Source organism: Physeter macrocephalus, chromosome 2, assembly GCF_002837175.3.
Source record: "Physeter macrocephalus isolate SW-GA chromosome 2, ASM283717v5, whole genome shotgun sequence".
Classification (NCBI taxonomy): domain Eukaryota; kingdom Metazoa; phylum Chordata; class Mammalia; order Artiodactyla; family Physeteridae; genus Physeter; species Physeter macrocephalus.
In genome coordinates, this window is record NC_041215.1 from 13,988,047 (window position 1) to 14,000,412 (window position 12,366).

General features: G+C 38.7%; 2 protein-coding genes across 2 annotated transcripts in view; one reads left to right on the forward strand and one right to left on the reverse strand.

Annotated features, from left to right (window-relative positions):
* LOC102985201 (olfactory receptor 10H2-like) overlaps nt 1–12,366 on the reverse strand; it is a 93,247-nt gene that overhangs the window by 17,665 nt on the left and 63,216 nt on the right. The gene's annotated exons all lie outside the window — the stretch shown is intronic.
* On the forward strand, nt 9,181–10,125 carry LOC102990790 (olfactory receptor 10H3-like). Its single transcript, XM_007124704.3, has one exon. It carries the CDS (start codon nt 9,277–9,279, stop codon nt 10,123–10,125), a length of 849 nt encoding a protein of 282 aa, XP_007124766.3. The 5' UTR covers nt 9,181–9,276.

Below are 12,366 nucleotides of genomic sequence, written 5' to 3' on the forward strand. Positions count from 1 at the left end.
TGTGCGTCCAGAGCCTGTGCTCCGCAACGGGAGTGGCCACAACAGTGAGAGGTCCGCGTACCACAAAAAAAAAAAAAAAAAAAAAAAAAATCTATATGGGGCAAAATCCAGGCAAGATGGGAGGAAGCAGAAGGAGGTTGCTAATAGGGTGATATGCATATGAGGAAGGGGAAGAAAGGGAAGATGATGGAGGTAAGAAAGGAGGAAGGGAGAGAGAGACGGAGAGAGAATGGGAGGAGAGAGAAAGGGAAGAGAGATCAGTGCTTAGGTAAGAACACAGACATGTTAAAGGGTGTTATCTGACATCTTATGGAAATATCTTTCCATTTTTCCCACATATAATTTTCAGTAAAACATCAATTTTCACACTGTGTTAAAGTTGCATCTATTCAAGGGGTGTGTTGAAAGCCTGAGCACTGTCTCAAGATGGCACAGAGGTCAGAGACCAAGATGGGTACCTTCAGTATGCACATGGAAAATGTAGGTGGAGGTCACACAAATGTGGCTGAAGGGAGTCACAGGGAACTTTAGGTCTATCTGACTCCCATGCTGGTGTTTGGGAATATAGATCACTGAGGATCCAGAAAGGGGGCCCTACGTGGGATATCAGTTGTTAACTCAAAGGTGAGGCCAAATATTTGAGTTGGAGGCAGAAGATGTTTTATAAGGATAAACCCACAGCCACCGATCATCTCATTAGTATACAAAAGACACTCTTATCAGAGGGTCAGGAACCAAGGCCAACACAAAAAGACTAAATATTTATGTTTTATGACATCACAGGAAGGCATATGCAAATATCAGACTGCCTGACTTGGACCACCAAGGCAATGGCAATAGGGTAGAATTTGGGAAGAGAGGTGAATTCTGGCCAGTTTGGCCAGAAGACTTATATTGCACAAGAGAAACCACTCTCCAAGACCCAGCTCCAAATGACTCATTCTGAAAAGCCATCCAACTGTCCTCACCTGAAGACACAGCCCTGTAATCTCATTCTAGGCTCCTCCAGCTTCTGCCTTCCCTCTGACCCTACCTTGACCCCAGTGGAATGAGGACATCTGTATCAAGCCTTGTCTTCCCCTGAGATTGGGAGCTCCTCAGCCCTCAGCAGAGACTAATGTCTCTCTGAGCAGAGGAAACACTAGTGATCTTTGTTCTATGTGGATAGTTGGAGGAAGAAGTAGAGGCTACAAGTTCCCAAAGGCCCCTTGAGGTCCCTCCCAGCATCTCCAGACCCTGAGGACAAATCTAGTTTGGTTTCCTGAGGAGGCCCTGGGGAGCAGCCTGCTAGAAACCTGCAGCAGGGATAAAGCATACAGGATCAGTTCCAGGAGACCCTATGTCTGACCCCACACCTGTCTGTGGGTACCACTGACAGCATCAGGCAGGAGAGCTTCTTCTGCCCTTCCCTGCTAGCTGCTTCATGGAAGAGGCAGGCCAGGCTGAGGGGAACCAGAGGGAGACGGTAGGAAGGCAAAATCAGACAGTTGTGGATAGCACTGCCAAGACTGGGGATGGAGTCAGGGCTGCGAAGAAGGTCCAGAAGAAAGGATCTCAGTCTTGAGAGACTGCTGGGGGTCTTCTCTGTTTACCCATTCTGGGTCCTTGGTTCTCACCCAGCCTAGGTTCCCTTTGCAGCTCCTAAGTCATCAGTTTTTAGCCTGGGGTGATTCTGCACTACAGTGGACATTTGGACATGTCCACAGACAGTTTTGGTTGTCATGATCTTGGGAGGGAGGGATGCTACAGACATCAGGTGGCTTGATGCTTGGGATGCTGTTAAATATTGTACAAACACATAATAGTGTGGTACGTTTGTTACAATTGATGAACCATTACGGATCAATTATTATTAACTGAAGTCCAGAGTTTACCTTAGAATTCACTCTTTTTGTTGTAATTTCTATGGATTTTAACAAATTTATAATGATATGGTATGAATTTGCTGGTATACAGAGCATGTATATTCTGAATTTTCACCATTCTACATCCTCAGCAGCAGTGTCGGAGGATTCCTTTCTCCCCATTGCCCAATTACCATGGCATTTTCTAATTTGGGGAATTGAATATGTATACAGTGAAATTTCATTGCTTTCATTCATCCCACCCAGTCCTTTTTTTTTGAGCATCTTTTCATTTGCCTGAGTAACTCCTTCTGTGATTTCTCTGCTCATATCCTTTGCTCATATCTATATTGAGGTTCCTACTTCTGTTTTTTCTTCTTGATAGTGTTCCCTTTTCAGTTTTAGACAATGTAAATGATCTTGTACAAATTTTCTATCTGCCTGTTAACTTTATTCAGGATAGCCTTTGTGGAACAGAAATTCAAAATATTGATGTTTTCATGTCTTATTAAAGTCACCTTAAGGCTTGTACTTTAGAAGTTGTTTTTATTTAATTTATTTATTTATTTTTGGCTGTATTGTGTCTTCGTGGCTGCGTGCAGGCTTTCTCTAGTTGCGGTGAGTGGGGGCTACTCTTCACTGCAGTGTGCGGGCTTCTCATTGTGGTGGCTTCTCTTGTTGCGGAGCACGGGATCTAGGTGTGTGGGCTTCAGTGGTTGCAGCACGCAGGCTCAGTAGTTGTGGCTCTTGGGCTCTAGAGTGCAGGCTCAGTAGCTGTGGTGCACAGGCTTAGTTGCTCCACAGCATGCTGGATCTTCCTGGACCAGGGCTCGAACTCCGGTCTCCTGCACCAGCAGGCGGATTCTCAACCACTGCGCCATCAGGGAAGTCCCTAGTAGTTTTGTTTAGGAGGTTTTCTCCACTGCTAGATCAACAAAGTAATTCTCATACACTTTCTCTTATTAAATTTGTGGTTTATATTTCATATTTATGCCTTGAATCCATCTGGATTCCACCTTTGCATATGGTCTTGGGCAGAAATTCAGATTTACTTTCCTTCATAAAAGGAGCAGTTTTCCCACCACAAACTAGTGAAACAAGGCATCTTTTCCTTTATTTGTGCTGCCACCTTTATCATATATTAGATTTTGAATAATAATGGTATATTTTCTGAGATATCCAATCAATTTACCAGTGTTTATGTCTGTTCTTGGTTTACATTTTCAAAATGGCTATGACTCTATAATGTGTCACAATACCTGGGAGGATGTATTTCTCCTGTTTACTCCAATTTATAAGATTAGTGTAGTTTTGCACTGAGTTTATTTTTAGTGGAAATTTAAGACAGTTATTAAATTTATAATCCATTCACTGGAGTTGTAAATGCAATTGTACTGATGGTGAAATTTAGGGAAGAAGTGGTATCATTACCGTATTAGATCATTTCATCCAAGAGTATAGACTCTTTTCCGTGTATGCAAATCATCTTCTATGTTTTTATTATTGGCTAAAATATTTGTCTTTGGAGGTATTGCATATCTTTTGTTAAATCCTAGATATTTTATATCAGAGGTGTTCAAAATGTGATATGAGACCGCATGGAGGTTCCAGAGACCATTTCTGGGGGGTCCATCAGGTCCTTACTTTCCCATGTGACGATGCATTTTTGTCATGTGCTTCAAGTAAAACAATGTATTGCCACAGACTAAATGAAGAATCGGTCACCAGCATCAAGTTGTCTCCCATCAGACCAGATGTTGAACATATTTGTGAAAATGTAAAAAAAGGCCACTATTCTCACTACTTAGTTTTTGAAAATGTTGTTATTTTCCTAAAAGTGTTACTATATTAAAATGTAGGGTTTTTATCATAAATGGGTGTTGAATTTTGTCGAAACTTTCTCTGCATCTATTGAGATGATCATGCGGTTTTTCTCTTTCAATTTGTTAATATGGTGTATCACATTGATTGATATGCATATATTGAAGAATCCTTGCATTCCTGGGATAAACCCCACTTGATCATAGTGTATGATCCTTTTAATGTGCTGTTGGATTCTGTTTGCTAGTATTTTGTTGAGGATTTTTGCATCTATGTTCATCAGTGATATTGGCCTGAATGTAATAGTTTTATTACTATTCTTTTAAATGTTCTTCTACTAAATATTTAAAGATTCTCAAGTTCAATTTCTAAAAGGGTCAAGATTGATAGTTGTAACTCACCCAAGCAAAAGCCATTTGGGGCACTCAATAATTTTTTATTGTAAGGGTATCCTGAGAACAAAATGTTCAAGGGATTTTCCTTTTTCTTTTTTTCCCCCCTTGTTTAAAAGGCTTTTAATATAAAGCAGATAATTTTTTGCAACACTTCTCAAACTTTTCATTATCAAATTGGCTCAGGCTTCTCAACAATTATCATTTCACAACAATATCTCCATTTTCACCTTCTTTAAATGAATTGGCCTAATAGATGTTCCATTAAAACAGAGCTTCACTCTCAATGTATTTGTAAGTTTGTATTCAAACAGTATGAAGAAAACAGGATCAGGGAATTCAGCCATAAAAGTGAATGGATTACTGATACATGCTACATCAGGGATGCAACTAAGTGAAAGAAGTCAGACACAGAAGGCCACATATTGTATGGTTCCATTTATACGAAATGTCCAGCAGTGGCAAATCCATAGAAAGAGAAAATATTATACATTAGTGGTTGCCAGGGGTTTGGAAGAGAGGGAAATAGGGAATGACTGCTTAAAATGGGTCAAGGGCTTTTTCTTTATAGTCTATGTCACCATTGAGAGTCTTATCCTACTTAACTTAAATTTTATGTCTTGAATGATAATTACTGGTGTAATACTATGAGAAATATTATGTATGTTTTTCGGAAGTTGATCTTGCCTTCTGCAGCATTGTGCTTCTTTTTGTTCTAATATATTACATCTTGATTCTTTCATCCTCTTTATGTACACAATCATGTTTCTTCCCTTCCTAACTTATATAGTTTCTCTCTTTTCCTTTCCTTAGAGCACTGCTCATGGCTTTCAGTTCCATGTTAAAGAACAGCAGAGACAGTAAGTAACCTTGGGTTCTTGTTTCTAAAATAATGCATCTAAAAGTACCCTATCAGCAAATTATTTGCTGGTTTTGTAGCATATATCTATATTTTCTGGTGTACAGCATAGTGATTCAGTGTTTTTGCAGATTATACTCCATTGAAAGTTATTACAAGACAATGGCTATAATGCCCTATACTATACAATATATCTTTGTTGCTTATCTATTTATACATAGTAGTTTGCATCACTTAATACCATACCCTTAATTTTACCCTCCCCTCTTCCTTCTCCCCTTTGGTAACCACTAGGTTTTTTTTTCTATATCTGTGAGTCTGTTTCTGTTTTGCATATAAATTCGTTTGTATTATTTTTTGGATTCCCCATATAATTGATATCATGCAGTATTTGTATTTCTCTTATTTCACTAAGCATAGTATTCTCTAGGTCCATCCAGGTTGTTGCAAATGCAAAATTCCATTCTTTTTTATGGCTGAATAATATTCCATTATATATATGTTATTTATATATTAATAATATTATTAATCTTCTTAAGCCATTTGTCTGTCTGCTGATGAGCACTTGGGCTGCTTCCAAATCTTGGCTATTATAAATAGTGCTGCCGTGAACATTGAGGTTTATGTATACTTTCAAATTAGTGTTTTCATTTCTTCCAGATACCTAGTCTGGAGTGGAATTGCTGGATGATATGGTAGTTGTATTTTTAGTTTTTTTAGGACCCTCCATACTCTTTTTCATAGTGGCTGCACCAATTTACATTCCAAACTATATGGTACAAGCTTTCCCTTTTCTCCATATCATCTCCAACATTTGTTATATGTAGACTTTGATGGTAGCCATTCTGACAAGTGTGAGGTGATAGCTCGTGTTATTATAACTTGCATTTCTCTAATAATTAACAATGTTGAGCATCTTTTCACGTTCCTGTTAGCCATCATTTTTCTTTGGAAAAATGGTGATGCAGGTCTTCTGCCTATTTTTTGATTAGGTTGTTTTTTGTTATTGAGATTTATGAGCTGTTTATATGCTTTGGATATTAACCCTTTGTCAGTCATAATATTTGCAAACTTCCTCCCATTCCGTAGGTTGTCTTCTTGTTTTGTCAATTGTTTCCTTTTCTGTGCAAAAGCTTTTAAGTTTAATTAGGTCCCATTTGCTTATTATTGTTTTTATTTATTTTTTTGCCTTAGGAGACAGATCCAAAATATATTGCTATGATTTATGTCAGAGAGTGTTCTGCTTATGTTTTCTTCCAGGAGTTTGGTTGTTTCCAGTCTTACATTTAGGTCTTTACATTATTTTGAGTTTATTTTTAGATATGTTGTGAGGAAATATTCTAATTTCATTGTTTTACATCGAGTCCTCCAGTTTTTCCAGCACAACTTACTGAAGAAACTGTCTTTTCTTCATTGTATATTCTTGCCTTTTTTTGTCATAGATTAATTGAATATAGGCATGTGGGTTTAGTTCTGGGCTCTCTATTATGTTCCATTGATCTATGTGTCTGTTTTGTGCCAGTACCTGTGGTATATATTCTTCACCTAGCTAAGAAAATCCCCTTTCACAACATGTTGCAAAGAGGATTTTTAAAATAATAAATGGATGTACATATATCATATCATTATGTTGTAGATATAAAACTAAAACAATATTATGTGTCAATTACATGTCAATTTTTAAAATCATAAAAATGACTTGAATTTTAGGAAATATAAGCCTGCCTTGATAGAAATAATTATATGATTTTCTGCTTTAGCTTATTCACCTGATGAGTCACTTGATAGGTTTTCTGATGCTGAATCATCCCTGTCATTCATGGGAGAAGCAAAAACCTCTTTCTCGTAATATACAGTTTTTGAAAAACCACTGGATTTGACTAGGTTATGTCTTCTTATGAATTTAAAAATCTGCATGGATAGGTGAAATGGGCCCATAATTATCTTTTCTTATTAACATTCTACCTGGTTTAGAATCAAGATTGTATTAACTTAACGAAATGGGGTGAGCATATTTCATATGTTTTTTCTGGTTTTTAAGAATGGGTATAAGATACTCTTCAAATGTTCCTTAAAAGTTTAAGAGAGACCACCTGTAAACACACTGGGGGCAAGGATATTGGGGAGGGACAGCATTTCACTAACCTTTTCAATTTCTTTAAAATATACTTGAGTCTCCAGGGTCCCTATTTTTTCTTTCTCCAGATTTGGAACTTTATAGTTTTCTAAGAACTTATTTCCTTAGTCTACTGCTTCAAATTTCCTAACTTGAATTTTTCTTACTATTTTTATTAATTTTAAAATATCCTTTATTTCTCTAGTTATTTCTCAATTTTAATTTTTGCCTTTTCTTATTGGCATCTTCCTCTTTCTATCTTATTAATCTTTTACAACTTGATTTTGATTTTATTAAGCCTGACTTTCTTCTTGAAAAAGTTTCTTCATAAATATATTTGAGGCTATGTATTTCTTTCATAGTACTGTTAGCTTAAAATGTGACATTAGATGCTCGAATTATTTAATTATAAGAGTATTAAAATTTACTTTATGTTTTACAATTGTAACAAAAGATTATTTAATGCTACACTTAGCTTACAAACACAGGGGATTTGAAAAGCTACTGCTCAATCAATTTCTACTTTTAGTGTGCTATAATCTACATATTTATACTTGGAATTCATGGAGAAATTTTTTATGTCCTAAATACAAGGTCAATTTTTATAAAAGTCCCTTGAATGTTTAAAACATGTTTAACCCCTCTTTGTTGAAGAGTCTAATATATCCAATATCTAATTTCTAAATATTATTAATTGCATACATTGCCTTTCTAAACTCTATGAAAATGTCTAACTACAAGTTTCATGTATCTATCTATTGTTGATTTAACCTTTTCTATTTATATCTACTTCACTGAACTTGTGTTGATTATTTATTTCTTACTATTCCAAGGTATACCGTTACATAGATTAACAATATTTATGCAAATCATTACAATGTTCTCATATACTTAATAAAATAGTCTTCTTTTTCTCTTGGAGTTTGTGTGTGTGTGTGTGTTTGTGTAATTTTTAATTTCAGTATGCATTTAAACTAAGAATGCTTTTCTTCACAGCCAAAATAACATCATATTTAAAATTAATAACTATAAAATTAATAACTAAATAATAATCTCATATTATCCATACCTAATTTATTCATTCATACCATAATCAAAGTTTTCTCTGTTGCCTTAAAATGAATTTACACCGGTTTGTCTAAATCAATATCCAAGCTAGTACCCTATATTGCATCTGGTTTTTATGTCCCTTGAATTTTTCCATATCCTTTAGTGACCGTGGTATCTATGACATGAGACCAATTGTTCTGTATCATGTTCCACCTTTGGATTTGTCTGATTGCTTCCTCATAGTGTCATTTAGCTTGTTCCTCCATTCTTTGTACAATGATCCTTCATTTTGGCAATCATCTTTGGCCAATGGGCATACTTGCAATCTGGTTCTGGCATCCATTTAACATTAAGCCTTTACTCACCGAAAGTTTCATTTCACACTGGCACAAGATGTCCTAAGCTTGCTTCCTTTACCAGAATATTTCTCCAGGGAAGCCTGATTCTTTGAGTGGCAATTATTAATGAAGATATTATAATTATTGTTTCCTTAAATTTCATTTTGTCTGTTTTCAAAATTACTGCCTCGGCTGTCACTTGGTACATATTTTCCTTGTATATATTCTATCCTTTTATATTCAAAATTTTCTGTTCAGCTCATTTAGAATAGTAAATATAAATATGAAACAATATGGAAAAAGAGTACTATTAAAACAGTATTAAAATAAATACAAATGTGTTAAAAGACAAAGACTCTCAGAGGAAAAAACTTTTAGAACCCAAGAACCAAATAAATATTTTCTAGAACAAGCACATTATTCAAGAGAATATGACCCTGATCATCTATGTCTGTCTTCAATGCCTCCAAAAGTGGAAATTTTCATTTTGCAGTCACCGTTAATAAAAACCCAGGAGCCAAACTGTGTCTTAAGCATTTAATATACTGATCTCATTTTATTTTTATCACACCACTGAATGATAACAACTATTACGATTTACTCCATCTTACTGATGAAGATTTTGAGACCCAGACAAGTTAAGAAAATAGTTATATAGTATAAAGGTCTTCAATTGTCATTTAATCTATGTTAGAGCCTCTGTTTTAACCACTGTGCCCTCAGTCTGTTTCTGATCTCACCAGATGCAGCATCCTTGTCTGGGCAGAACTATAGCACAGTGTCTGAATTCATCCTCATTGGCTTCTCCAACTTCCCTCAGCGGCTCCTGCCCACCTTCTTCCTACTGTATCTGCTGATGTACCTGTTCACGCTGCTGGGAAACCTGCTCATCATGGCCACCATCTGGAGGGAGCACAGCCTGCACACACCCATGTACCTCTTCCTGTGCGCCCTCTCCATCTCCGAGATTCTGTTCACTGTTGCCATCACCCCTCGAATGCTGATCGACATGCTCTCCAGCCACCACTCCATTACCTTTGTGGCCTGTGCCAGCCAGATATTCTTCTCCTTCACGTTTGGCTTCACCCAATCCTTCCTGCTCACTGTCATGGGCTATGACCGCTATGTGGCCATCTGCCACCCCCTGCGCTACAACATGCTCATGAGCCCCCGTGACTGTGCCCGTCTTGTGTCCTGGTGCTGGGCTGGTGGCTCAGTCATGGGCATGATGGTGACATTGATAGTTTTTCATCTCACATTCTGTAGGTCTAATGAGATTCACCATTTTGCCTGTCACGTGCTTGCCCTCTTGAAATTGGCATGTGGGAAGGAGACAGCCCCTGTCACCATGGTTGTGATCATAGTTTGTGTCACAGCCCTGCTGGGATGCTTATTCCTCATCGTCCTCTCCTATATCTTCATCATGGCCGCCATCTTGAGGATCCCCTCCACTGAGGGCCGCCACAAGACCTTCTCCACCTGTGTATCCCACCTCACCATAGTGGTCATGCACTACGGTTTTGCCTCCATCATCTACCTCAAGCCCAAGGGACCCCATTCTATGGACAGTAACACGCTGATGGCCACCACCTATACAGTCTTCACCCCCTTTCTTAGCCCGATCATTTTCAGCCTCAGGAATAAGGAGCTGAAGAGCGCCATAAAGAGAAGCTTCTGCAGAAAATTCTTTCCCCTAAGCTGCTGATGGCCAGTTTCATGGAAAAGAAGTACAATAAAAGGGCTGGGAGAATAATATATGTCCCCATAGAACTGTAGTAGGGATTCAGTTGTGTTAAAATATCTACACTCTATACTAGCTATTTGTTTTTCCTCAATTTGCCACCCTTTTGCCACCATGATCTCTCATTTATGACCCAGTGTGATGAACTCCATCCCATCATCTATGCCTTAAAATGTATTATATCTACGGGCATGTTGGGAGCATCCCGTGAATGAGCATTGGTCCTGATGCCCATGGTTCTTTCTGAATGGGCAAGCAAGAAAAGATTTTATTTTCCTCTCTTCCCACCAATATAAGATAAAAATGAATAACATAAAATAATAATGAAAACCAGCAAGCACTGAAAATTTTCTGTATATCAAACACTGTGCCCAGTGTTTATAATTATCTTTTTGGTTATAACAAGTGTAAAAAAAGAATAAACTATTTGTCTCCAAGGAAATGGTTTACTAATTACAGGGCTATTTGTGCATGAGATATGAGAAAGAGAAATAGAAGGAAAAATGAGGGAGGGAGGGAAAGTAAGAGAGAAACAAAGAGAGTGATTTAGAGGAGAGAGAGAGAGAGGGAGGGAGGGAGGGAGGGAGAAGGGAAGGAGAAAGGGAAGAGGTATCAATGCTTAGGTAAGCAAGTAGATATGTTAAAGGGTGTTGTTATCTCACGCCTTACAGAAATCTTTTTCCCACACATAATTTTCAGTGAAATATAAATTTCTCATTACTATGTTAAAGTTGTATCTTTTGGGGGAGTGTGTTGAAAGGCAGAGTGCTATCTCAAGATGGCACAAAGAGAGGTCAGAGGCTACCTATTGGTATCTTCATTATGCAGATGGGAAACGTTGGTGGAGGTCACATAACATGTGAATAAATAGAGTCCCATGGACCTTTATGTCTATCTGACTCCCACTCTGGTGTTTGGGAATATAGGACTGAGGATCCAGGAAGAGAGTCATTGTGGAATGTCTTCTTTATTCTGCTCTGCAGTAGTTATTTCCACTATTTTATCTTCCAGGTCACTTATCCGGACTTCTTCCTTTTTGCTGGCTGCACGTTAGTCGTTCCCATTGTTTTTGGTGTCTTCCCCCAGTGGCTAAGGTTGGTTCATTGGGCTGTGTAGGATTCCTGGTGTAGGGGACTGGTGCCTGTGTTCTGGTGGATGAAGCTGGATCTTGCCTTTCTGGTGGGCAGGTCCACATCTGGTGGTGTGTTTTGGGGTGTCTGTGACCTTATTATGATTTTAGACAGCCTCTCTGCTAATGGGTGGGGTTGTGTTCCTGCCTTGCTAGTTGTTTGGCATAGGGTGTCCAGCACTATAGCTTGCTGGTCATTGAGTGGAGCTGGGTCTTGGCGTTGAGATGGAGATCTCTGGGAGATTTTCTCCATTTGATATTACGTGGATCTGGGAGGTCTCTGGTGGACCTGAATTCAGCTCTCCCATCTCAGATGCACAGGCCTGATGCCTGGCTGGAGCACCAAGAGCCTGTCATCCACATGACTCAGAATTAAATGGAGAAAAAAAGAAATAAAAATAAAATAGAATAGAATAACGTTATTAAAATAAAAAATAATTATTAAAAATGTTTTTTAATTTAAAAAGTAATGAAAGAAAGAAAGAAAGAAGAGAGCAACCAAACCAAGAAACAAATCCACCAATGATAGCAAGCACTAAAAACTATACTAACAACAAACACAAAAACAAAAACAAAAAAAGAGGAAAGACAGAACAAATGGTAAAAGCAAAGCTATACAGACAAAATCACACACAGAAGCATACACATACACACTCACAGCTGTGGCTGAGGCTGGTGGGAGGGAGGGGTATGGATGTGGGGCGAGCCTGCGGCGGCAGAGGCCGGCGTGACGTTGCACCAGCCTGAGGCGCGCTGTGAGTTCTCCCGGGGAAGTTGTCCCTGGATCACGGGACCCCGGCAGTGGCGGGCTGCACAGGCTCCCGGGAGGGGACGTGTGGAGAGTGACCTGTGCTCGCACACAGGCTTCCTGGTGGCGGCAGCAGCAGCCTTAGCGTCTCATGCCCGTCTCTGGTGTCCGCGCTGATAGCTGCGGCTCGTGCCCGTCTCTTGAGCTCTTTTAAGCAGCGCTCTTAATCCCCTCTCCTCTCGAACCAGGAAACAAAGAGGCAAGAAAGTCTTGTCTCTTCGGCAGCTCCAGACTCCCTCCCGGCTAGCTGTGGTGCACTAGCCCCTTC

Excerpts from the sequence above, each read along its gene's own strand:
- LOC102990790 (XM_007124704.3), top strand. The coding sequence starts at position 9,277 with ATGTACCTGTTCACGCTGCTGGGAAACCTGCTCATCATGGCCACCATC.